Source organism: Trichosurus vulpecula, chromosome 8 (assembly GCF_011100635.1).
Source record: "Trichosurus vulpecula isolate mTriVul1 chromosome 8, mTriVul1.pri, whole genome shotgun sequence".
Taxonomy (NCBI): Eukaryota; Metazoa; Chordata; class Mammalia; order Diprotodontia; family Phalangeridae; genus Trichosurus; species Trichosurus vulpecula.
In genome coordinates, this window is record NC_050580.1 from 195,955,623 (window position 1) to 195,983,412 (window position 27,790).

General features: G+C 44.6%; 1 protein-coding gene across 2 annotated transcripts in view; it reads left to right on the forward strand.

Annotated features, from left to right (window-relative positions):
* Positions 1-27,790, forward strand: part of MAPKBP1 (mitogen-activated protein kinase binding protein 1) — an 85,853-nt gene that overhangs the window by 9,764 nt on the left and 48,299 nt on the right. For both annotated transcript variants that reach the window (XM_036735526.1, XM_036735525.1), the window contains exon 3: positions 25,518-25,609. In XM_036735526.1, the coding sequence (XP_036591421.1) occupies positions 25,518-25,609 (92 nt within the window). The remainder of the gene's footprint in view (positions 1-25,517; positions 25,610-27,790) is intronic.

The window sequence follows — 27,790 nt, forward strand, 5'->3', positions numbered from 1 at the left end:
TTACCATTCTTTTTTCAAATTTTGAATTCCAAATTCTCTCCCTCCGTTCCCTCTCCCCTTCATTGAGAAGGTAAGCAAGTTGACATAAGTTATATGTGTATAGTCATACAAAACACGTTTCCATGTAAGTCATGCTGTGAAAGAAAACACAGACCAAAAAAACCCAAGAAAAATAAACAAAAAGTATCTTTAATCTGTTTTCTAGTTTTAAAAAACAATTTTAAGGCAATTATCCACTCTTTGTTTCTCTCTCTAACCAGTTTTCTCCACCCCCCAACTTCTTGTCTTCCTGAGTTAATACCCACACATCTAGTCCTCTGCAGCCTGCTAGGGTCTGTGTGGAGTGTGGGCATGCGAGACCGACACTGACATAGTGCAGCTGTGTGATTTCCAGCTGACCATAAACCACAACCAGTTGCTGTTTCTCTGTCCTGAGGATACGGACAGAAGTCATGGTTGGTGTGTATCTTGGTAATTGAAAACTCTTCTGTCCCTCAGTAGCCAGGTTGGAAGCAGAGCACCCACCCCTGCAGGGCTGCTCTGCCCTTCTCCGGGTCTCTCCTACCTTCCGCCTTCCTCTGTTTCTGCTGGTGCCCAGAACAGAGCACAGAGCTTCCATTTGAATTCCTGTGAGACATAAATTGTGTCCAAAATGGCAAATATTTTCTGTAGAGGAAATTGGAGCTGAAGCCCCTTATGCCAAGGGTGATATGAGTGTTGATTGTTGGGGTTTCAGGGAGTAGGAAACGGAGTACATTGCCTGCCTCCTTGTCCTTTGGGCTGCTTATGTGCTCTTCCCCTCATCAGACTTGTAGTTTGGGTTGGTGATAGGATTTTCCCTATCCTCCCTAGGTAGCAGTCCTGCCAAATAATGAGATGCTTCCCCTAAGCCAGGTGAATTGGGTGGGGTGGTACTCTTGTGCTTGTTGTAGAGAGGGTCCAGGAGCATTTCAGAACCCTAGATTCTCTTGGGAATTTCAGCTGCTGTGTAAGTGACATCACCAGGGTGAGAAGTGTGGGTCTCTTGGGTGCCTCTCTCATGGCTCAGCTTCAGGGTATGCGGGAGCTAGGAAGGTCTGAAGGTACTATAGGGTGCCCCCGCCTAGCATAGGGGTAAGTAAAGCGGCCAGTGTGATAACTGAGTTAGCCCATCTAGACTAGGACCTGTTCTTGTCTTCTCCTTGGGGGGGGTCTCATTGGGTCTCTGAAGTCTTAATGTCAGCCATTTCTTGAAGACCTTCCTGGTAGCTGCTGCCTTTGGAGGTTGGACTTGGGACTGAACTAGCTCCTTTCTCCAGGCATGCCCCTGGTGGTAAGACTGGGAGAAGTTGGGCTCTGAGCCTGTAGCTTCAGGTTGCTTCTGCTGTGCAGAAGTTTGTCTTTTCTCCAGCTTCAGCCAGGTATAGAGGCTGTCGGGTTGGCTGACTCCCTTTGCTGTTGGTTGGGTGTGGGATGACAGTGGTGGCTGCGCCCAGGCCTTTCTCTCAGATGCCTTTGGAAGGGTTTTCAGTGTGTCATAAGCAACCTTTCTCCTCCTTGCCTTTAGATTCCATACTACCAGGGAACCTTTTCTTGCTCTGGTGACATTTTTTTCCCCCTGCAGACTTCTGATTATAACAGGTCGATGCTTTTTGGTACAGCTTCTTCTGTGTCCAACTTTTATTCATTTTCTCAGTTCTTTTGTCTGTAAATAGCAGTGACCTATTTCCAACTATTTTCTTGCCGGTGTTCTCAGTGCTCAGGACTTCAACTGTTGAAGATGAACAGTTAATATCTCTTTGTAACAGCAGCTACTATAGAATGAATTTCAGGGCCAAGGGTGAACCATTCAGAAAATATTTGTTCATGAACTTTTCAAAGAAAACCTTTTATCAGCAAACGGATAGAAGTATTTTAAACACCTGGATAGATCAGAGACTATTGAAATAATAATTGAGCTTTTAACAGCATCGTCTCCTGTAGATATAGGAGGAACTGGTTTCTTCTTTTGGAATAATTAATATTAAATTAAGAAGTCAACTTTTAACAAGTAAAAATCTCTCTTCCAACCTTTGAATAAACAGGATGAACAAAGAGTCAACATAACCCGGTGTTTTTATGTATCTCCTATTGGGCTGAATGAAATATTTTATTTTTTGTTTTTAAAAATCAAGATGAATTATACTAAGAAGCAGTCAGATTCATTAATTGTAATGACCAGTCTCAGTCCTCTCAGTAAAGAGGTGGCAGAAATCAGACAGGGAATGCGGAGTAGGCTGTCAGACCCAGTTGGTTTTGCTTAGATGTTTTCCTTTGTTACAGGGTCTTTTGGATCATGGTGTTTGGGGCAGGGAGGGGATATAGGAGAATTACTGTGGTGTAAAAAACAGGCAGATGCAAAACCAAAAAAAAAGAGGGCAAGTCATGTTTCACATTTCAGGCTAAACTCAGTTAAAAATAAATGTTTTGTTGAAAGCAATCACGAATATAATTACTTAAATTATAATTTACAGCTAGTTATTTGGTTGAGAAAGTATATCCGATACAAGAAGCTTGCTGGTTGAGGTCTTCTTCCTGCAGTGGGACAGAAATACCTGGTTAATCTGTTTGGAGACAATCACTCCTCATTTACCTCACGAAAGCCTGCTTCAGTTAGCTTGGGTAAATAAAGTGACCCCATTTTGGCTTGTCAGCGCACCAGTATGCACATCTGGCATCTCTTTGTAGTGCATATATTACCTTCCAAAAAGATTTGTAGCTTTTAGAGGGCACAGAATTAGAAGTATAGACTGAAAGAAAAGATCTGGGGGGCTTAGTGGACTGTAAGCAATGTGACAGCTTAAAAAACAGCTGCATTGAGGGTTTTTCTTCTCAGTATAGGCTTTGTGTACTCTGTGATAGTGAGACCACGTCTGGAGTATTATGTTTAGTTCTGGGCTCTAAGTGGTCAGAAGGGTGTAGATAAACTGGAAAGCATTCAGAGGAGGGCAACCAGGAGAACAAAAGGCCTTAATTTCAGAATACAGGAGGGTCAGTGGAGGGAACTGGGAGTATTTAACCTCGAGAAGAGAAGGCAGGTGGGGGGTGGGTGGGTGGGGGTGGACACGACTCAATGTGTGTGAAGAAGAGGGCCTTACGTAATAGAATCAGGAGCAGTGAGTAGAAGTTGCAAAGAGAATTTTTTTTAGGCTTGCTGTCAGGAAAAACTTCCTAACCAGTACATTTGTACCAAAGTAGAAGAGGCTTCCAAAGGGGGCGCTGGGTTCCCTCTCTCTGGAGGTCTTCAGACAGGGTGGAGGACTTTTTTTCAATAAGATGTGTTGTGGTAGGGATTCCTTTTGGATCTAGCTTGGACTAGACTAGAACCACGGACATTCCTTTCAGCTCTTAAAATTCTCTGTCCTGTTTTCTGTCCTGCCCTTAGTTTTGGCCCTGGCCAGTTTTTGTGACATTCTCTTAAGTGATAAGATTTCTTCCCTCACTTTAGCTAACTTTACTTTATAGAAGCCCAGGAGCAGAATAAAATAGGGTGGCAGCCAGCGTTATCCCTACACATTAAAAAAAAAATGAGAAGAATCCCTCCTATTATAATGGAGTACTGAATAGGGACTTTGGACATTTGCATTCTAGATCCAACTTTGCCATTTGCGTACTGAGTTCTTCCCCCTCCCCCTTTTTCCTCATCTGTAAAATGGGGCTAGTGATACCTGCCCTGCTCACCTCTCAGAGCTGTAGTGACATTCACATGGGTGCTGTATTTAAAAAGTGGTGGGATTACTTGACATGGGTGAGAAATGAAGAGATTTAGAAGATGTTTCTTGCCCCTAGAGAATACAGAAGTTAGTAGGGGAGATAGGGCACAGCTCTCTACCATTCCAGGTAGCTCAGATTATTCTTCTGCAAAGTTGGGCGGAGAGGAAGGAGAGAGATTAGAGAAAGATCTTTGAGGTAGTTCAATCCATACATAGTTGTGATAAGCCCTGGGGTAAGAGACAAAAATGAAATAGTTCCTGCCCCCCAGATAAGTCTTTGCAAAGTAAATGTGAAGTAGTTTCTGGGGGAAGAACTAAAGGTCTTTGAAGGATGGATGGATTTTAACAGGCAGAGATAGTGGGGAAGAGAATTCCATTTGTAGGGATTGGCATAAACTAGTGGTTTCCAAATTTTATATAGGCACAGCACCTTTTTTTTAACAAAAAAAATTGTTGACCCTCCCAACGCATTTTTCATAAAAAATCTGTATATATTTATTATTATTATTATTAATAATAATAATAATAATGATAATTATTATTTTTGGTTTTATTATTATCCCAGGTCAGTTGACTAGTCCTTTCATTTTATAGTTGAGGGAATGGAGACTTAAGAGAAGTTACGGGATTCGCCCCAGGCCACACAAGGGAGCAGGGGCAGGGCCTGCAGTGAAATCCTGGGCTTCAGACTTTAACCTCCCCTCTGCCCTCCTGGTTGAAGGGAAAATAAGAGAGCAGTGGATGGATCCAGTCTTTGTACATCTGTAAACTTGAGATTATCTTTAAACTTTTAAACTCTGTGCAGGGACCTGAGGACGTAGGGAGGTACCTGAGACCTCAGGAAAGGAAAAGTCAAGGAGCTATTGTCAAAGCCCCCAGCAGTCTGGACTGAGAACTTCCTTCATCTGAAACAGAGATGGCAAGCCTGAGGTGGGCTTCTTAGAGCAGCGGCTCTCGAGGATCAGCCTCTGAGCACCCCGGGTTCACTCCCACTGGTCTTGGCTGGTGGGAGACTTTCACATACTCTCTGCCACCATGAATGTGTACCTGTCCCCTCCCAGACAGGGTCTTGGCCTTTTCTTCTTGTTTCAGGGAATTCTGTCTAGAGCTCAAGGAGAATATGAGTGCCCTGGGCTGGGGGCAGATGGAGGTGAGGGAGAGTCTTCTCATTCTGCCCACTCCCATGCCCACTGCCTATTCCACTCTCTTTTGTCAGCCTCTGTCAGTTGAAGCACATTCACTGGCTTTGTCTCACTCTTTTTTAAGCTTGGATTTGAATTTCTTTCTTTTGTTTTCATTGCAAAAAGTAGATGTATCCATGTGAGAGTTATTTTTTTTTAAAAATCCAATAATCTTAGTCTTTGCTTTGAGCACCCTTGATAGTCCATAGTTCCTTCACCATTATTTAGACAACTACCATGATCCAAAGGTGAGAAAGGACAGGAAATGGTGAGAGAGGACCTGTGTTTTAGAAATAGACAAGTAGTCATACCTTTTGACCCATTAATACTACAATTAGGGGTATATATATATATATATATATATATATATATATATGTATATATATATATCCCGAGATAGAAAAGTCCTTTACAGACAAAAATAATATTTATAGCAGCTTTTTGTAGTACCAAAGAGCTGGAAGGAAAGCGGGTATTCATCAATTAGGGCTTGACTGACTGAACAAATTGTGGTACACAAATGTAATAGATTATATGACCTAATGAAGAATATAAAGAGTTCAGAGAAATTGGGGAAGCTAGGTTACACAGTGAATAGAGTGCTGGGCCTGGCCGGAGTCAGGAAGACCTGAGTTCATATGTGGCCTGAGACGCTAGCTGTGTGACCCTGTCTGCCTCAGTTCCTCATCTGTAAAATGAGCTGGAGAAGGAAATGGCAAACCACTGCAGTATCTTTGCCAAGGAAACCCCAAGCGGGGTCACAAAGAGTTGGATATGATTGAAATGATTGAACGGCAGCAAAATGTAGTAGTTCATATTTGTCTCGTGCTGGTTTGACAAGTTAGAGACAGGAGGAAAACAAGACCTGCACAGACCATCTAATAGTTAACAAAAGGAGATTCAAACAGAAAGATAGCAGCAATGTAATGGTTTCCTGAGGGAATGACCGAATATGGAAGAGAATGAAGATCAGAAATCCCAGGCTCCACTCCCCACCTCCACCCTTTGGAAGGACTGAGTCCAGATATTAATGATCTGGTCCATGTGGTGCGTGATAGGTGCCAAATCCTTGCAGTTCACAGTGGGTTCCTGATGTAAAGCAGTGCCAGTGAGCAGGTGAGGAGGAGCCGTACCAAGAACATCAAGTCTGTAGGATAGTTGATGTCACTTCTGGAATAGTCATTGATCCTGATCATGGGTTAGGATCATCTTTAGTAAGATGCCTAAAGGGGTTGCATACAGCCAGTTCTGTTGCCTTGTGCCACCTCCTCCCTCCCCCCATACCCCTAACCCGCCCCACAATCAGGACTTTCTCTTCCTTGGGGGTCTCTACCCTCAATCAAGGCGGGGGCAGGAGTGTGGAAATGGAAGGAATACTAAATCTTTGCCACTTTAGAAGCCTTGGCAGAGGGACCGTACATCTGGGGAGAATTTCACCTTCTCTCTGTTACCAGAAAGCAAACCACCAACAGAAGTCCACAGGCTTTGTAAACTATTCTGATTCCTTCTGTAGCTGCTGGTGGGTGCGTGGAAAAGTTAGTGTTTGGTACACCTCTAAATGGGTCAGGATCTCTTCCAGATCTAGGCTGTTGGCCCCTGTTGCTCCAGGCTTATTACCATTTAGCAACTCCCACAAACATGAAGCCCACATAGACGATGAGGAAGTAGGGAAAACAAGCAGTTTCAACAAAATTGACACATTCAAGTCTCACAGTATATGAGCCAGCTCACGAATCTGTAATTCTCCACCTCTGTTAAGAAGGGAAGCGGGTGCCTTTTCTTAACTTCCCAGGGCCAATCTTGGTCATTATAATTACGTAGCTTTCATGCTTCATTTGTTTTTTGTTCTTCCTTTTTACATTGTTGTCGTTGTATATATCATTTTCCTAGTTCTGCTCGCTTCACCTGTCTCAGTACATCTAAGTTTTGACACGCTTCTCTGAGTTTCACATCATTTCAAAGTGACATTACATCGGTGTATGATTTGTTTAGCTACTGTAATTTGCTCAGCTGTTTCCCAATTGATGGGTATCTATTTTGTTTCTAGTTTTTCACTACCACAGGAAAGTGCTGCTATGATTATAACCTGTCTTCCTTTCTTTGGCCTACTTGGAATATATGCCTTAGGATCCCTAGAGCAATGACATTTTTAGTCAGTTTTTAAACTTAATTTCAAATTGTTTTCTGGAATGACTGGACCGTTTCAAGCTCCACTATCAATGACTCATGCACCTGTCTTCTGCAACATGGATTCTTGTCCCCTGCCAGGGTGTGAGGTGAACCCTTAAATATGTTTTGATTTGAATTTCTGTTGTAATTGATGATTTGGAGCGCTCTTTCATATGCTTAGTAATCGTTTAAGTTTTTTTTTTGAGAACTCTTTGGCATTTTGAAAAAAGTAATAGAGGATTGCCCAATCCTTCCTTCTAAGGCCAGCTTTATAAATAGGTGGATCTGAGTCTATGTGGTGTCATTTAATGGATATTAAGAAGAGTTCTTTCCTACTTCCAAAAACACTTGGTCCACTGCCTTGCTGAAATTACACTTTTAAAGCTTACGGTGTTATGGAGTTAAAGTGTCAGTACCATTAACAGTAAGCTGATCAAACCCCTTGTAAAAGCTAATTTCATTCAGGAGACAAGCAGAAAGGACTTGGAGAAGGGGAAGGGCTGTAGGATGGGGAAAGAGTGGTTTGAGGCCCCCAAACAAAATAACCTTGGGGATTCCGGGGACATATCTAGAGATCTTCTGTCTTCCTCCTCTTGGTAGCTCTAGAAAAGGAATCGATTATGAGAATACTGCTAGGACTACTGTCTCTATTAGGTTCCTGGTTCATGGGCAGATGGAGGAGATTCTTGTCGCTTCTCAGTAGCCCGTTTTCTTATTTCTCTTATTTCTTATCCCGATGGGTGCTGGTGTTTAAATATCCTACAACTTGGTCTTTTAGCTAGTCCCTCTTTCTTTTCCTCTTGATGCTGAGGCTCCTACTTCCTTCTCTCCTCCATTTGTATACAAAATCAAATTCTTCAGCTTGTGACAATATAATATTCATTGCCATGGAAACTGCTGTCAGCAGTCCAAGTTAGTCTGGTGAGCTCCCGTATGAGCAGAGTGTGGGTGAGCTCTAACCACGTGGGGTTCCCTGTGGGCATTGAAGAACACGGGCCCTCTCCACTCTCCCTTGCCTCGAAATTTCAGCCTCTCTTCAGTGGGGAGAGAAAGTACTTACCTACTCTACTCCCTTAGCCCTGCTTTAGCTGCTAAGTAAGAGTGGTTATTCCTGAATTAGGTCTTTTAGTGCCATATTAGTCCTGTCTTGTGTCTCCTCCTTCTGCCATGACTCTTAAGGCCACCCTGGCTGCCCAGTTGGTCACTTCCCCAGCTGTTCTTTCAGAACCAGAGGCAGATTAGTGGCATTAGAGCACTTGAACTCTCCTTCATACTGTTGAGGTTGCTTAGGAAGTATGTCCTTCATACAAGTACCCTTGTACTTCCGCTGTGGGCATGAGTGAGCACTTGTTAGTATTGTGTTCTCCTCCTAATACCAGGTGGAACTCCAATTTGACTCCTTAGAACTAGTATAAAAAGGAACTTTTTTTTTTTCTTATCCCTGGGGACTTACTGTCTAGATCATTTTTCATCAGAATGGGGGTTTGCATGACCCTAAAGAGGGCGTATGATCAGCCAACAGGAGAGTAGGAATATGAATCACATGCCACCCTGCCTTCGATAGCCAAGCCTGGGGCTCGTCTCCAACACAGCCCTATTCCCTTGCTGTTCCCCTTCCGGTGGTTTGCAAGCACCCAACCTCTTTCTCTTTCTACTCTGTTGTGGGCCCCTCAGGGCAATTATAACCTACCTTGGGCATCTGAACTAGCAGTTGCCCAGTATACACATACCCCAGATCATCTCAGGACTGTGTCAGGAGTCCATTGACTTCTGTGCCGGGGGCAAGTGGCCAGTTAGTGAGTACCGCACCCTCCCCCCCCCCCCCCCCGCCCTTTTTCTTTTTTTATTTTAAGTGGGATACAGTGAGTTGAACAGGGTGAGCTGGCAACTAGGTGCCTTAGTGCAGTGGTATCAAATTCAAATAGAAACAGATCCTTGCTGGCCATATATTGACTTAGAAAACCACAAATTAACATTATCTATATTGTATAATTTCCCAATTACATTTTAATTTGGCTCAACTACAGAGTTTTGCATGAGTTTGACACACCTGGCTTCTTGGATAGAGAGCAGCATTTGGAGTCAGGGAGATTTGAGTTCAAATCCTGCCCCAGACGTTTACTAGCTGTGTTGACCCCAGGCAAGTCTCTTAACTCCGGTGGACCTCAGAGAGAATTGAACACAATGGCCTCTGAGGTCCCTTCCACCTTTAAATCTGTAATCCGGTTATAGGATTGCATTCTTCATCACAGATCTCATTATATTCTCTTTCCCCTCCAAACCCATCCCTCTTGTAAACTGCCTTATTGGTGTTGGGAGCATCATCATCTTTGCAGTCACCAAGTTCATGACCTTGGTGTGATCCTGTACTCCTCCCATGAACCAATGGTTGCATCATCTCTGTCCTTTTCTCTCCATTTACGCCGCCGCTGCCACCCTAGTTCAGGTCCTCATGACCTCTCCTGGACTTGTGTCTGACTCAGGTCTCGTCAGTCCGTGTCCACACAGCTGCCAGAATGGATGTTCTTAAGTCCAGAGACTTGAACTTTGACTTTAGGCCCAATATTATTTCATCTTTATCTCATTCTTTATTCATTTACATTTTTTGGTTTATGATATAAATAATAGCATAGTAGCACGTGCATATTATTTGTGAGTAAGTATAGACTAATAGCTGACATTTATATAGTTTGCAAAGCGCTTTACCAAGGTCTTATTTTATCTTCCCAACAATCCTGAGAGTTGGGAACCATTTTTATCCTCATTTATGGATGAGGAGGCTGAGGCAGACAGTGCTTCAGTGTTCCCAAGTGTCTGAAGCCAGATTCGAACTTAGGTCTTCCTGACTGTAGGTCTTGTGCTGTGTCTGCTGTGCTGCCTAGCTGCATATATCAGGGGTGGGGGGGGGGCGGTGATCAGAAATTTGGAAACCATTGCTCTAGATGCTCGCTGAGTTTGTCTTTTGAAGAAGCTGAGGACATTCTAACCTTGCTAGAGGAGGAGCCTGACTCAGTTCTAGATACTTGGACTGTAGAATGGGGAGCCTGATGTTTGTCTTGTTTGGAAGACAGAAAAACTATCCATCAGTGAAGCCAGGCAGAGTTTTTAGAGGAGACAGGGTCCTTTCTGATGTGTCACCTTCATTGCCTCTGGGCCTAGAAATTAGGGCTATTATCTAGCAACTCGGATGTGTCTCTCAAAAGAACAGGAGTTAGTGAGTACAGAAAAAAGTCTAATGTAGGAACCTCTGACAGTCCCTGATCTGTGTGAGGGAGTTAGAGCACTGTGTGCAGAAGAAAGGCCTAGTTATTCTTAACCTGAGGGAAGGGAGGGAAAGGAAAAGTGAGTTCTGCCTTGGGCAGGTCTCAAACATGTTTGTGTACAGAAATAGCCAACCCATGGTTTGACTAGTGATGATTTATATCTCAGGTATTTATAACTTGGTTTTGGGGGGGGGGGCTGAGAAGTGGCAGGAGGAGGAAAAGGGAAGCTGGTATTCTCGTTGCAGAAGAGCTCCCACCAGATGCTGGGATTTCCTCCCTCCTGCTGATGTATATGAACTCTAGAGGTCATCCAATCCTAGGTGACCCTGGCCTTTTGTGGGCTCTGACTATTCAGTAAGTCTTAGGGGAGGAGCTGCTTCCACAATATTACAGTTTTCTTCTGGTGACCCTTTACCCAGTGTGAGGGAAGCAGTTTGGTTTTCCGGCAAGACTTCAGTGTGCCCTCTTTACATTCCCTTGACTGTTGGAATGACTGAGGGATTAGGGAACCAGAAAGTCATTGCTGAGAATTTTTTTGGCTCATGTTTAGGAATCTATGGAAATACTCAGGTCTTGGAATTTCCTAGAACCATAGGACCAATTTTATTTGGAATTGCTGATGAGTTTGAACTCTGAAGAGCCTTATTTTGGCTTCCTTGACATCTCTGCAGTGTTTGGCACTGTTGACCATCCATCCTCATGCTTTCCTCCTTTCTTTTTTATGGCGTTGGCTACCCTGGTTGTCATCCTGATTTTGAGTATTTTGTCTCTTGTACTGACTTCTTTGGTTCTTCCTGTCCCCTAAAGGTAGTTTACCAAGGTCCTATCTTTGCCCCTCCTTTTCTCTCGTCACCCTGTTTCTCCTCCCTAGTTGAGCTAATCTTGATTTCAACTATCACCCTAGTGTAGCTGATTCAGATTTCTGTCTGTAGCTCTGACCTCCCTTATAAACTCCAATCCTGCAATTTCAACTGATATATTGATCTTGATGCACCAATACCTCAGACTCAGCATCTGACCCCCACAAAACCATCTTTTTACTCCCAGCATTACCATTCTTCTGTTGCCAGGGCTTAAACCTATTTCCCTACCCTTCCCCCAGTCCAGTAAGGCCCCAAGTTCTTTCACGTGTCTCTTGCATCTTGTTCCTTCTGAGGGTCTTCTGTGACCCTCATAATCTCCTGATTGGCCTGCTGCAGTAACCACTAACTTATCTCCTTGTCTCCAGTCTTTTCCCACTTTAATGATCTTGTTTTTGTTTTGTCCATACTTGTGATTTCGTTGGTGTAGGAAACTCCCTTCACCATCTGGGATCCTGAAAGGTGAAGTGACTTGAACATGGTCACATAGCTAGAATGTCAGACGGAGCCTGGAGCCTAGTTTTTCCTCACACAAGGTCAGTCTTCTCTCCACCACATCATGTTGTTTCTCCCCAGATTCATTTTCCTAAAACACAGACCCACCCATGCCACTTTGCTGCACAAAAGCCTGCTGGTTCTCCTTTGCCTGCAAGGTGAAATTCGAACCCCTTCACCTAGAATTGGAGGCGCTGCACAGTTTAGCCCCATTCTGCCTTCACTCTGGTGGTGTATTATCTTCCTTTGCCCCAGCCAGACGCCATTGCTTTCTGTGCCCTAAATATACTTTCTTACCTTTTGCCTTTGCTTCATACCACTTCTTCACTTTGGAATCCCCTTCTGCGTCGTTTACCTGTCAGTCTTAACCCTCCTTAAAGGCCTGGCCCAAAATCTGCCTTCTCCTTCAAGCCTTCCATCATCGGTGTGAGTTAGAGTCTTCATTTCATAGAACCTCTAGGGTACTTTAGATATTTCTTTAAAAAATATTTATTGATGATTTTTTTTATATCACAGACGTTGCTCAATATCAAATCTTCCCAGCAGAATCTTCCCTTGTTACAAAGCAAATGCACGGGCATGCACACACACACAAACATCCACAGCATATGTAGCAATTGTCCACTGAAAGGAGAGAAGATATATTTCATCAGCTGTTCTCTGGAACCAGTAATGTTTATTTCCTTCCATTTTGGTTCAGCTGTCTCTTATTTTTTTACTGACATTATTGTAGTCATTGTATGTATTTTTCTAGTTCTGCTTTCTTCAATCTGTATTCAGTGTATCCAGACCTAATCATGTTTCTCTGGATTCTTCATACTTGTTCTTTATTACGGTACAGTAATATTCCATTATATTCACATACCAGGATTTGTTTAGACATTCCCCAGTAGATGGTTGGTTACCCACTTTGTTTCTAGGTTTTTCTGCCACAAAGGTGCATATTGGGCATGCGTGAGGCCTTTCTTCCTGTCTTTGGACTCCTCTCCCCAGTGGTTGGTTACTCTGTGCCTCTCTAGTAGCTTGTATGATATAGTACTTTGATTATAGTTATTTATGTGCCTTGTATCTCCTACTACAGAAGTTACTTGAGGGCAGATGCCATGTTTCAGATTCATTTTTCTGTTCCTGTATTACAGTGCCTTGTACATATTAGGTAGGTGTTCAATACATATTTGAATGAATGTCCCTTCTTTTTTACCTCCAGCTCTGTTTTTCCCCTGATTCCACTTCAGTTAGGGCTTACACAGCCTTTATATTTTTAATCCATATTTCACATTATGCTTTCCCTATACATTGGGAGTTTAGACTGTTTTGAAAATTTTTGTTATATCATTAGGAGATGGGAGGATTTTTTTCCTTTCCCCCTCTTAATGACAATCTGCTAGCACCTGTAGAGAACATGGTCCAGTTTATATTGTGTGAGGGATGTTGGCATCATCGTCTTAGGCTTGTAGTAATTCTTCTGTCTGGCAGCTACATTGCAGAAGGAAAGATGACACCCGTTTCGGTGTGAGTGTAGACTTTCCCCCATCACAGAGCCGTATACCTACAAAAGCACAGGCTGTACAGGCTTTGTTGTTCTCCATATTGTTGAGTTTAGCCCTGAATATAAGGGAGATCATTATCCGGCATAAAGTGGTACATTTCTCTCAGTTTTGAGGCTCTGCTTCTGCAATGAATACTGTTGTTAGAATTAAAAAAAAAACCCAGCAAAACACTTGGTTGCCTCCAGCACCTGTTCTCCATGGCCTTTGATGCTATTAATTGCATTTGCTCTTCAGGCTGATTTCTTCTTTTGCTGGGAGCTGCATTTCAAGGACTATGATAGAAGAGTATTTGTGCCTGAAGTTTCATTCAGATATCAGTTTCTAGGCCTTGACTTAGATTAGCTGACTTTCTTCATATATTTCCACTTGTGCCCTTCCTTGGTTTCAGTTCTCCTCACCCACAAAACTATTTTTTTAATTAATTCATTCAATAATTATTTATTAAGTGCCTATTATGTACCAGGCGCTGCGGTAGGTACTACTGCCTACAAAGACAGAAATGAAACAAGCCTGGTTCCTGAGGAGCTTACATTCCATTGGGGGTGACGAGAGGAGGGAGGATAATGTGCCCAGAAAAGTAAGTATAGAATGTACACAAAGTGGATACAGATCTTTTGGGGGGTGGGCATGAGCTACTGGGGGCATTCAGGATAGGTCCCTGTAGAAGATGGCATATTATGTGATCTTTGAAGGAAGCCAGTGTTTTGATGAGGTGAATGGAATATATATTCTGGGCCTTGAGTTACACCTTAGCAAAAGTGCAGAGTTGTGCAAAGATCCTTGTATTCACTCTGGCGCTTTTCTGTCCTGCCACTTGTTCCCGATCTTCCATCATGTCTGAGAGGAGCTAAGCTACTACTGGGCTCTGTACTCCCTCCCTAGGACCATGAATCCTCATCATAACCCTGGCAAAACAGAAAGGTGTCCTCTCTCCCATTCCACTCCCTTTCTACCTCCACATCTGAGAACTGTAATCATCAAATCAACAGTGCCTTTGTCTCTAGGATGGGAGTGTCAGTGCTTTGCCCTGTTGTTCCACTTACCAAACTCCCTTCCCTGGCCAGTTTTCTCCTCCATTTGAGAACAAAGCCAGTCTTTGCTTTTGTATTTGTTTCTTCTACACTTCGCCAGGTGCTTGGCACTTAGTAGGCACTTAATGCTTTTTATTTATTCATTCATTCATTTATGGCAACAATAAGTAGGTCATGAATCATAGATTGCATGAAGGAGTAAGCTTAGAATGGGGTAGATCGGAAGGCTTCAGATTTTAAGCAGAGAAGCCTATATTTTATCGTAAAGGCAAAGTGGAGCTGCTGAAGCAGGGATGAGACATGAACTGGTGCTGTAGGAGTCAGTTTGACATTTGTGTTGAGGGTAGATTGGAAAGGAGAAAGAGTAGATGCAGGGAGACCATGGAGGGCTGTTGTGGTAGTTCAGAAAAGTGATCTTGAGGGGGTATGGAATACCATGGTTGTGGTGGAAGTGGAGAAGAGAGATACTGAAGAGATGAAATGACAAGACCAGGAACCTGATTGAGAGTGAAGAGTCAGATGATTCCTAAGTTGCACACCTGAGTGAGTGGAAGAACACTGGTGCTCTGGGCAGCTGCTTGGCTCAGTAAGATTAGAGCATTGGGCCTGGAGTCAGGAAGGCCTAAACACTTACTAGCTGTGTGACCTCTCACAGGCAGCTTCCTTAACTGTACAGTGAGACTAATAAAAGCACCCATAAGGATCACATTCTAAAGCCTTAGCACATCGTGGCTGATCAATCCTTGTTCCTTCCTCTACCTCCCCACCCTTGACAGGAAGAGGCGTAGCTTTAGGGAGGAAGCTTGATTGAGTTCTGGGGTGCACGTGTGGAGTTGGGGGTGCTTATGATGGGATGTCCAGCAGGGAGCTGGAGATTCAGGACAGGGGTTCGAGAGAGAGATGAGGACTGGATGTATTGGGTTTGGGAATCATCTGCATTGTATCATCCTGGGACAACAGCTCACCATCCTGAGGACTTAGAAGAAAGCCCCTGGTGAATGCCTACAGGAAAGGGGCATGACTTGCATGATGATTCTCACAAGACAGAAAAGGGCAAAGACTCGGTCTAACCAACAGCTCGGAAGAAGAAAGCCGGCCTGATCAGTGTAATGAAAACCGAGGGAGGAGAGAATATCTCGGGGTGGTCTAGTGTCAGGTGCTGCTGCAGAGAGGTTAGGGAGGATGATGACTTTGAGGAGAGTAGTTTCAATTGAAGGGTTTGGCTAGGAGGGGAAGAAGACAGAATCCAGATGTCAAGGAGTTGAACTAGGAATAGGAAGCAGGAACCAGCACTTAGCACAGTGCCTGGCACACAGTAAGTGCTTCATAAAACTCGTTCACCCGCAAAGTGGAGGCAACTCTTACAGTATAGAGATCTTCCTAGGATTTTGGATGTGGAATCAAGGAGAGGTGTAGCATAGTTTGAGGGAACCCTAGGATCAAGTAAAGGATGGTGGAAGTCTGGTGATGATTTGGAGGTAGCAGGGAAAAAACCAGTGGTTAAGAGGGGTGCAGGGGTGGGGAACCTGCATCCTCACAGCCATGTGTGACCTCGAGGACGCAGGTACCCCACTCCTGGCTAAGGATTAAGTGAGAAGAGTACAGCATAAAGATCAAAGCTGGAGGAGACCGAATGGAAGCAGAGACACAAATCTAGGGCAAGGAGGACCGACCAACTCTTCCTCCTGGAATGGAGCAAAGAAGGAGGGAATGGAATAGTGTGGAGGGTTTTTGAATTGTAGAATCAAGGAGGAGAGGGAACTTATGACCCAGAACCTCATCAGCTTTCTCAGTGAAGTTTGTGGGGAGAGATTCTGCTGAAAGGAAGGGGAGAGGCAGTGGTGGCTTCATTTGGAGTAGTTGCTTTGAGGAGTTAAGATAATCAGTCAGTGAAAAGTAAACAAAGATATTGGAGTGCTTTGGTAAAGGCCCAGGTGAACATTAATTCATTAGTGTACCCAGTCATTGAGATTGTTTAACTTACTCCATCAGTGCCCAGCAGCCCTGGAACTGGAGAACTCAGATGATGGGGACTAATACAGGGTTGGATATGGGAATTATGACAGTAAGAGCGGGGGCAGGCATTAAGGGGCAATTGCTGGGATAGACTCTTGAGCAGGTTCCTTCTTGTACTTGGAGCAGCATTCCCTGTAGCATATTTATATGAATGATCTTGTGCTTCTGTTAATTTGTGTGTACTGAATTAAAAGCAAAAGTACAAGTTATAAATTTACTAATTGTTGTCTACACTGGCTGGGTGAATTCTAATGGAGTACCTTGAAGAGTCAGGGATAGGGAAGTATAGAGTTATTAAGCCAGTACCTTTCTACTCAAAGCCAGCTTGGGTTTTTGTGTAGTGCTTAGCACAATAATGGACAGACTCTGGGTAGGCACTGAGCAGCTGGCAGGGACTTTGGTAGGGAGGACTTAATTTGTCTGAGACCTTGGGCCTCTTGGCACAAAGTTGAGTCCTAAAAACCCCATTTCATCCAACTGTGGTGACCCAGGTCTGTTTTCCACTCATATGGAATCTTACAGAGCAAAAAAAAAATTGGGGGATGGGAGTAGGGTACAATGTATTTCTGAGGTTAGGACTCATATAAGTCCTGTTACAAAGGAAGTGTACTGCTCAGCTGCTTGTGAGCTATGGAAAGCAAAGTGACTTTCAGGTCTTTCCTTTTAGGTTTCTTGCTGATAGGGCTCTTCACCTAGCTTTCTTTGCTTGCCTTGATAGGAAGAGTGGGAGTGAAACTGATCTAGGGTGGTCCTGGGGTGGTGGGAGGAGGGGTTTAGGGAGGGTCTTGAGCAGGAGTCCTTGAGGAGGAGCTTGATGGGACTGGAATGAGGTTAGACTCCAGGAACCAAGGGAGTGGGATTAAGGGTGGGAAGTAGCTAAAGGCTACCTGGAGATGACAGACAATAAGAGAGCTAGGGTAACAGAACTAGGCATGAAAAGCTTATGGCCTTAGGGGAAGGCCAAATCTAGTGGGAAGATTCAAGGAGAGTTCAAGGGGGCTCCCAAAGACTGTACCCTCATCATTTTCCCCTCAAACAAATGGGACCCAAATTCTTTTGGAGTAAAGGGCAACGGTCTCAGCTCCTGAAATTTCTTCCTGCTGGCAAGGGGCGTAGAGCTGTCCTTGTCTCGATGGGTCCCGTTCAGGGGGTACATAGTCTGAGCAGTCATCTGGAAGTTGATGGCTTGGAGCCTGGAGGAGATAAACCTGGCAAGGAGGTTAAGCAAACAAGCACCAAACAGACAGTATAGGAGTATAGGAAAAGGACAATTTCCCTGGAGGTTATTGCAGATGACTATTTCGAACCTAGCTCTCCTAGACACTTATTCTGTGTACCACACTGCTTCGGGGTCCATAGGTGTGTAGCACAGCCAGATTAGGTCAGGGGGTATCTAAGAGCAAGGCTTGATATTTGGTGAGCCTGTGGCTAGCCAGCCACTGGTGACTCTCTGCTTCTAGGATGCTCTGAACTCAATGGGGAGTCAGAACTTCTAAAAGCTGGTCTGCTAGAGGTTTAGAAGCTTCCTCAATTAGAATAGCTGTAGCAGCCAGGGAGTCTAATTGTTTTGAAAAACAGGCAACTGGCCTGGGGTCAGGTCCTAAGGACTGGGTTAGGACTCCCAAAGCCTGTCCTCTCCTTTCATCAACATATTGAGTGAAAGGTTTTTCTAAAGCTAATGCTGAAGTGGTGGTCAGTTTAGTTTTCAAAGTCTCAAAAGCTTTAGCCTGGTCCAGGCCTCACTCTTGAGTGGAGTCATAAAGATGTTTAGCAATGAGACCAAAGTTAGGGATCCAGAGTCTACAAAATCCAGCCTTGCCTAGAAAATTCGAAGTTGTTTCTTAGTGGCTAGAATAGGAATAGACAGGATTGTCCTCTTCCTCTCCCAGGTTAAGGATCAAGAGGTAGGCATTAGGTTGTGGCCCAGATACTTTGTGGATGGGCATGCTATCTGGACTTTGTTCAAAGAGACCCTATAGCCTCGAGTACCCAAGAAGTTCAGGGTTTCTGGGGCTGCAGCCAAAGAAGCTTCCCAGGTGGGGCTACAAATAAGAATATCATCCACATACTGAATTAAGCTATTGTCAGCTAACTTCAGATCCCTTAAGTCTTCTCCCAAAGCCTGGTCAAATAAATGAGGGCTATCTTGAAACCCTTGGGGCAAGATTGTTCATGTTAGCTGACATGAACTTGATTCCCCTAGAAGTATCCATTCAAAGGCAAAAAATAAATTGTGAGTCTGTGTACAGAGGTATACAGAAAAAGGCATCTTTGAGGTCCAGGGTAGAAAACCATTGGGTACCCCAATATGGGTTGGGGCCTATGTATTATATAGGAAGGACAGCTTCATTAACAGCCCCGAGATCTTGGACCATTGGGTACTCTCCATTAGGCTTCCTTATGGGAAGAATTGGAGTGTTGCATGGAGATTGACAAGGGACTAGAATTTTATGCTCAAGGAATTTTTCAATTAATGGTTGTAGTCCTTCCCAAGCCTCAGGCTTAATTGGATATTGACGGTGATTGGGGAATACATTAGAATCTCTGAGGTGAATAAGGGCTGGGGTGGCATGAGTAGCTTTCCCAGAAATTCCCTAATCCCAAACAATTGGCTTGACTGTCTCCCACACTTCTGGGGGAACGTGGGGAGGTCTGGTGAGCAGAGGAAAAAGGGAGATGGGAGGTTTAACTAGAGAAAATTGGCTCCCCAATTTCACCATCAGGTCCCTTCCCAACAAGGGGGCAGGGTCAGAGGAGAGTGTAAGGAAGGAGTGTTCAAACAACAGATCCTCCATGGGTTGAGGGGCGTGTAGGACCAGAGCAGTTAAGACAAGAGAACGTAGCCGTGATAAAGTAGGTAACCTTACCTTCAGTCTCGATTTTACGCAGAGCTCCGTGAGAGAGGTGGAGAAAGTGGGAGCACTGCCAAACCCCAGGCTTTCCCCTCCTTCTGAGTCTTGAGAAGACTGGAGGACAGGGTACTGGGAGGAGGCTCTACCACTTTTCCAACCTTGGGGACAATCCTTCCTCCAGTGTCCCTCCTGGTCACATGATGGGCATGGTCCTGGAGGCGTAGATCCTGGGGGCTTCCTCTGGGTGGGTGCCCTAGAGGGGCACTCCTTGGACCAGTGACCCTCCTTGTGGCATCAAAAGCAGGTTTCCCCACTGCCCAAGTTGCCAGGCTTCCTCCAAGGGAGTACCCTGGAGGGGCACTCCTTGGGTCTTTTCCTGGCCATGGCAGCAGCCAAGAATTGAGCATGTTCTCTGTCTCTAGCCCTTTCCCTGAGTTTTCTTTCCTCTGCTGCAACTAGGTCTTTGTTGTTAAAGACTCCAAAGGCCATCTCCAGTAATTGGACCTGAGGTGTTTGGGGTCCCATTGCCAATTTCTGCAGTTTCCTCCTAATATCTGGGGCAGACTGATTAATGAAATACATGCTAAGGGTTGCCATCCCTTCAATAGAATCAGGATCCAAATTTGTTTACTTTTTAATAGCTTCTACTAGCCGGTTTTGGAAGACGGCAGGGTTTTCCTTTTCTCCCTGGGTAATTTCCCTAATTTTTTGAAAATTTATCTGCTTTTGGAATGCTGTTATTAGGCCTTCTAACAGACAAATTATCATATGGTCTCTCTTTCCCTTGTCCTCACTCTTTTGATAATTCCATCCTGGGTCACTAGTGGGAACAGAGAATATGCAGTTCACCCCAAGAAAGCTCAGATTGTAGGGGCAGATCCCTATAACCCTCAGTAAACTTAGTGGGGCCTTCCAAGTATCTCCTCAGTTTCTGCACTCTGATTGTCCCCTTAAAGGAGGCAGGCACTTCCCTCAGGGAAAAAGCCTTGAAGGGGCTGTGGAGACTGAGGCTTGGGGAGGGATATAGGAAGTCCCACTTCTTGTGAGGGAGGGTCTGGGGGGGGGGGTGCCAGCTGAACTAAATTGGACCAGGGGATCCAGCTGGCAAGGGAAAGGATCAGCTGGCACCTGAGGAGGGGAAGATATCCCAGAGACCTGAGTGGGTGCCACCTCAGAGGAGGGGGCTGCAGATGGAGGCACCTCAGCAAGACCCTTGGCTGGGACCTGAGCAGGGGTTGCCAAGGAGGGAGGGGCTGAAGCCCTGGGGGCCATAAGGGGATCATCCAAAATGTCCTGTTCACCCCCATTGCCCCTTTGTGGGGCAGCTCTAGCTACAAGCATCTTACAACCTTTTCTGAGGATGGGGTTCTGTTTAAGTTCTTTAGAGAAATTAGATTTTTCCCAATTTTGCAAAAGACAACACAAAGGCAGACTTGTAGGAATTGAAAAGAATTGACCCATTTTGGGCATTTGGGCTGGAAGTCCCTCTGTAGGAAAGGAGAAGTTAGGAGTAAGTATAGAGAGACAGACAAAATAAAACAAGACAAAAAAACCCCACAAGAACGTACCTGCTGGAGTTTCCCAATTCCCTAGCATGAAGAGAATTGAAAGAATCTAGCATACACTTCTAGATGGGGTATCTGTCCACGTCACGTCCTCCATGCTTCAGAAGCCCTGCCTAGGTCTGCTGTGCCTAGGTCCATGGCCTCCAATATAACCACTGGACTGAGAACCAGCTGAGAGAGTCAGGCTGAGTACAAGACAGCTCCTAGCTGTCTGACCTACTGGTACCTGCTGAGGTCAGGCCCGAAAAACACCTCCAAGGTACTTGGGAGAGCTGGTTCTCCCAATTGTGTAGTGCCGGGAGAATTGAGAATTTGGACATGCACTTCCGCATAGGGTGTCAGTCCTTGTCCTCTATGCCTTGGAAGGTGTGCCCAGGTCCATGGCCTCGAGCATAACCCACTAGACTGAGAACCTGAGAGCATTTAGGGCATTTAGCAGCTGTCTGACCTACTGGGACCTGGGAAGTCAGGCCCGAAAAGCACCTCCAAAATGCTTGGAGAGCGAGAAGGGGATTGGGAGAGGGGGAGGCTTACATACCTTGAAGTCTTGGCTGGAGAACTTGAGATTAGCAGTATTCCCTGTCTCAGGGAACCAAAATGATGAGGTTTGGGGTTGAGGGGTGTTTGAGACCCCAAAATACCAACATGCCGGGTCCTGCTGAAAGAATTCAACTCAAGCCTTCTCAGCCAGAAAAAGACAAAGTTTATTAAGGATTCGCCATATTGGGTAGCCTGAGCATTTGTGACGCCAGTGCCAGCGGGCCAGATCAGTCTGAACTGAGCTAGATTGAATCTGAGCCCCTTCATGGAGGCAAGATGGAGATTATATACAGAAAGATTGTAGGAGGGATCTAGGGTGGTCCTGGGCTGATGGGAGGAGGGGTTTAGGGAAGGTCTTGAGGAGGAGCTTGATGGGACTGGTCAGACTCCAGGAACCTAGAGAGTGGGATTAAGGGTGGGAAGTAGCTGAAGGCTACCTGGAGATGACAGACAATAAGGGAGCTAGGGTAACAGAGCTAGGGTATAGATATTTTGATTAGGATCAAGGATGGGAAACAGCCAGAAAGCCATCCAGAGGTAACCAAATAATGGAAGGCTAGGCTAGGCTAGGCTATTTGGGCGTGAAAAGCTTATGGCCTTAGGGGAAGGCCAGATCTAGTGGGAAGATTCAAGGAGAGTTCAGGGGGTCTCCCAGAGAGTGTACCCTCATCATTCCCCCTCAAACAAATGGGACCCAAATTCTTTTGGGGCCCAAGGGGGTTCCCACAGTCCAAACCCCACCAAAACAATGTTGGTACTGTGTTTGGGAGAAGCTGTGGTTCCATCTGGGCTCAAGACCTTGTAGATAAACTATCAGGCTCCAGTGTAGAAGAACTGTACTTCCACTGGGGTGGGGGTGGGGTTGTGGAGATAGGGGCTACTGAAGCTGGGGCCTTGAGGCCCCTTAGAGCCTTTGGCTCAAGTGATTGAGATTGAGCGGGAGCCCCAGGACATCAGCTGCTCTGAAAGTGGAGGCCAACCCAAAGCTCCCTGCAAACAGGAAGCTGGTTTGAGTTAAGAACATAAAATAAAAAGCAGCTGATGCTTCTGAATTTGGTTTCCCTGCCCTCCCCCCTCCATACCACCAAGGGAAATAACTCTGCTTTCCTTTCCCCTCATAAAGGCCAGCCAGAAATCCAGAGAAACAAAAAAAAAAAAAAAACAAATGCTGCAAACCCTTTGAAAATGAACCAGGCTCCTGCCTACTAGGGCTTTCCCAGCCAGGATTATGGTCCACTATCCCCGAGCTATCGGGAGGAAAATGACTAAGTCTGTAGGGCAAAAAGATTAGAGTCTGCCACTCCCTTTTGCTTTTTGGAAGAGGTTGTAGTGTTCTTTAGACCTGAATAATCCCAGGGTCCTCTCTCCTTCCAAAGACCTTGGAGAAGTGTGGATTTGGAGTGCCAGCCAACAGATCTAAAATATTTATAAAATTGTTTCCAGATTGAAATGCATCCCTGGACCCACCAAAAAACTTATCAGAGGGAAGGCTGCCTTAGCACCAACACTATACCTTTCCTTAGTCCCGTCTCATAAAAGCCCTGAACTGTCTCTATAGGGTTGCAGCTAAAGAGCCTTGTCATTGTTCATTTGTGTCCAGCTCTTTTATTACCCCATTTGGGGTTTTCTTGGCAAAGATACTGGAGTGATTTGTCATTTCCTTCTCCAGCTCGTCTTACAGATGAGGAAAATGAGTCGGAAAGGGTTAAGTGACTTGCCCAGAGTCACACAGCTAGTAAGTGTGTGGGGGCAGATTTGAACTCATAAAGATGAGTCCGGGCCCAACCCTCCCATCTGCTGTGTCAATGCTGGGATGGACTAATTTAGATTGAATTCAAGAGATATAGTCAAAACCATGGGTAGGAAACCTGTGGCCCTAAAGGCCATATGTGGAACTCTAGGTCCTCAAGTGTGGCCCTTAGATGGAATCCAAACTTCACAGAACAAATCTCCTTAAAAAAAGGAATTGTTCTGTAAAACTTGGACCCAAGGACCTAGAAGGCCACAAGTTCCCCACTCCTGGTCAAAACAGTAGGTCCCAGTTCATTCTGGTAATCCCCAGAAATGGTTATTTTCAGTTATTATTATCTGTATTCATATTCAAACTACATATTTCCACTGGAAATATGACACTTACATTTTAAGTAATTCTAACTTCAAATTTGAATTAAATACATGTGACCACTTAAGGAAGAATTCATTATCACATTAATTGGGGCCTCATTGTATCTTTTCCCTATAACAGAAGGCTGGTGTAGTAGGAAATCTCAAGTGTGGCTTTCTGTGGGGTTGTTCTGGGCTTAGTGCCTGAGGGAAGAGTTTGGCATTCTTCCAGAGTGGGGAGGTTAGGCAGAGGTCAGGTAGGCCAACCACAGCCTGTAGGCCAAACCAGCCCTGCCCAGCAAGCTAAGAATGGTTTTTACATTTATAAATAAAGTTGTACTGTAATTTAAAATGTGAAAACCATTCTTAACTTGCAGTCTTATGAAACACACTTCTTGTAGTTTGCTAATCCTTAGGTTAGAGGAATAGAACCATAGCGTTAGATGAATTTCCTCATTGATTTACCCATGTATTTTGAGCTCTCTGAACAATTCCTTATTTGAGAGAGGGGCAGAATGAGAAGTAACCAGGATTTGAAATAAGGCTTGGAATAGGTTCAGTTCATAGTGGGGGAAACTACCAAGAATGGTTTGGAAAATGCCAAGGTCGTTTTATCCCAGTAATGGATGTCAGTTCCTTATTTAGGCCGTATAATGGCTAGTGTCTCTAAACCTGCCAGATTGGCATTGAAGTCCCCTACCTAAATCCCGAAGTGTCTCTCAGTATCTGCCAGATGGGTATTAGAGTCCCCTACTTAGAGCACTCATCGCCAAAATACATAAATTGGCTAGTGTTCTGGCTTACAGTCTGTGGAAACTCAAAAGTTCCTCCAAGGACCTCCTTACTGTGTGATTTTGGACTGAAACAGTTCTAGGGGATTTATTCTGGTATTATATGGTTAGGACAGAGTGTGTGTTCCCAACCCACATTATTTCTGAGGTTCAAATCAGTACTGTTTGAATTCCTAGATCAGGGCAAATCAAGGGGGGGGGGAGAGAAGAAACATCCTGGATGCCCTGATGCCCTCTGGGATTCTCAGGCTTGGGAATCAACCCTGTGGCCATAAGGCACAGCTCTCCCTCCCCTTTGTGTTTCAGACCTACATCTTTGATTTAGGGGTTTTTATATTCTCTCTGCACTGCCATTCTAAAATCCCACACCTTGGAGAAAGTTGCCAAGCTGCTAAACGCTCCTCTCTGTCACATCTCTGTTAGGTTAAGGGAGCCAGAGAGCATTACTGAGTCAAGCCACAGATGGAAGTCCAGACGAAGCTAGAGGAGGACCGGAGAGTGGGCAAGGGCCCCTTGTGGAGTGGAGATATAAACAAGAGAAATGGGAGGCATTGAACATGTGATTATGTGGCAGGAAGATAAGAGCCTAATTGATCGTAGTGATAGGTATTGCTCATTTGAGAGATGGCCTGATGATCCTGGGGAAGCAGCGTGAATGATGATATTGCTACGTTTCGCCTCTCTTTCTTGGAATCTTAATTAGAACATTTGACGTGTTTTTCCCTGCTATCTTCTTGAGAGGGACTAGAACGTATTAATTAATAATAATAATTAGGGTAACTGAGCACTAGTGCCTAACAAAACGCACTATTAGATAGGCTCTTGGGCTTACATGGTGTCCTGCACTGATAGCCTGTGGAGTTAATAAGGGAATGATGGAGCCAAGAGATATGGATGTCACAGCTTACCAAATCCAGATAGCCTTCTAGTTCCTGGGCATTCTGAGATACTGAGAGAGAGCTTACCTCCTGGCAGGATAGTGCAGAGATAGGAATCCAATTGGTCTTTTTGTCCTGTAGAAACGAACCCTGGGTCAGGCTACCTACTCATCCTTCCACAGTTACGAGTTGTGAATTAAATCTAACTTGCATACTCTTTCCTGGGGGAGTTGGCAGACTAAGCTGTCTTAAAGGTAAACACTGCCTAGAAGTTCATTCCTGTGTGATCAAGAAACTCAGCAGAACTTCTGAGCAGGCTTTTTTTTTCTACAGAAAACTAGAGAGCACGCTGGATTTGTAGACCCCTAGTTTTGAAATCAGCTGGTACTGCAGAGTATGGCCAAATTAATTTCTAACACACAACGCTCAAGCTTTGTGTTTCTATTCTTGGTCAGTTAACATATCTCTTCCTTGTTGTATTTACTTGATCAGGTAACCTTGGAGAAGGTGCTGGGAATAACAGTGTCTGGAGGAAGAGGACTGGCTTGTGACCCTCGGTCAGGTCTGGTTGCATACCCAGCTGGGTAAGTCTCCGGGAAGGGGATCCATTAGCAAGGGAATTTCCAGCTGTGGAACTAGAAGCCAGAGAGTAGGCACAAGTTTCTTGGTTTTCTGGGGGGAAGGAGTTACCAAATAGTAGGAGAGATATATTCAACAAGACCTTCATTTGACATTTTTATAGAATTGCTATAAGGGCAGCTACAGATAAAGGTATAGTGGAAGGGCAGAGATGGGGAAAGGAATGGGTGTTGTCTTTTTCACAATATACAGAGTTCCGAAGCCCATCTTCTAGAACCATATCCTTGCCACTTGGAGAGATGTCAGTGGCAGGGAAGGAAAGTGAAATGAACTGTGCCTCTTCTTCCGCATCTCACTTTTTTTCCTCTTCTTTAAAGGACCCGTGTATGTGGAACTAGTGCTTCTTCCTTAACACAGGATCCTCAGGGATTTTGTAGAAAAACAATCACCTTGGTACCCAGACACTTTTACTTCTTGTTGACTAGGGAAGAACCTTGTCTATTCTCACCGCCAACAGAGGAGTGAATAGAGGTGAAGAGTTGCTATAATTGCTAACAGCCGTTCTTTTAAATGTGTTACCAGGTGCATAGTTTGCTAGGTTTGCCCAAGCTCTTTGTGTAGCTGTGTCTGCTCTCGAGAGTCATCTCTTTCCTGTGCTGTCCATCCACCAGACACTTGAGCAGTAGAAGCCCCAAATTAAAGAGGGCTCATTCTGTGGCAGGGTACTGAAGTATGCTTCTCAGTCTCTTTCTCAGTCCTTCTCCTTTGTCTTGTGGAAAGATCTGTTTGAGCTGCTGTAGCTGTTTCTGAAGAAAGATAAGTAAATCTCTTCATCCTTCAGAAACAGTGACAGATGACCTTTGGAGTGGGAGGATTTCCCTCTGGGATACCTCATGAAGATTCTACTTGTGACTTTTTTTTTGAGAAGTCTGGTTCCTTTTTGTCTTTATTATTGCTTGAGGTGTAAGGCAGGTAGGAAAAGCCATTTTCTTGAGTTCTTTGTCCCTGGAGCCTGGGGGACCCTGCTCCATCCTCTCTTGCCTGCACTATTCCAAGGCCTTATGCCTTGAAAGGATGTTTGTGTGCCATTGGGGCCCCAGGAGAATTGCAGGCATTATCATCCTTCCATGAGGAGTATAAGGAACCCCAGGGTACCCTAATGTGGCCACCCTATATTTGCCGGAAAATGTTTAATATGGGTATGCTCTGGTCAGTGTCCTTGGTTTACACTTTGGCCTGTTGTCTTCCTAGAGCTTAAAGCTGCTCCTTCTAAATGCTAGAATTCACTGTGGGTAGTCTTTAGTAATACTTCAGCCCTCTGAACCCTCATTTTTCCTGATCTGTGGATGTATAAAGGGCATCAAACTCTGTCTGCCTGAGCAGACTGTTTCTTTCTCTCTCATTTATTTTTCCCCATCTGATGATTCTAACCCCTTCTCCCTCTTGCTTCCATTGCATTTATTTCTGTAGAAGCTAGCTCAGGTATCCTAGAAACAAGAAGAGAAACAAAGCATAGTAAATCCTCCCAGAGGCCTAGAAGCAAATATCAAACCAAAACAAAATTTGCTAAAAGGAAATGAAATAGCACAAGGAGTTAGAGATTGGAGGAAAGGGATTTCAAGCCGTCAGAAGTAGCTTTAGGCTCATTGTTAGGCCACTTTATATGGCCATTATCTCATTTGAAAAAAAAAGTTGTTTGGAGACTCCGTTACATTGGTTTTGGCACTTCTCCAGTATTTCCTTACTTCTGAACTTTTCTGTAGCAGACTTACTCCCTTGCTGCCGTACTCTGTGCCCTCGTTGTTCGTGGAGACCAGGGTAGTGACCACGCGTCTTCTCTGAGTTCAGTTCAACAGGTCAGATGTCTATCTGCTTAGGCCCACATCACTTTCCCCTTTTCCTGACCGACTGGATTCAGATAATTCAGAAGCTTTGGAATTTAGTATAGAAATCCTGTTGTTCTCTGTTGCCCTTAGGATTTTAGAATTAATCTTCTTGTTTCTAGTAGGGCCCGAGGTTAGATGGAGGCTCTTAGGAATGAACTTACTCCTAGAAGCAGCTCTGTTGCTGACCGGACTGGGAGAAGTCCCAGGAAAGAAGATAGCCTGAGCCAGCACACAGTAGACTTCAGATTTTGTATGTGGCAGGGCTTTGAAAGTTTTTATGTATCTGCAATAATTCAGCAC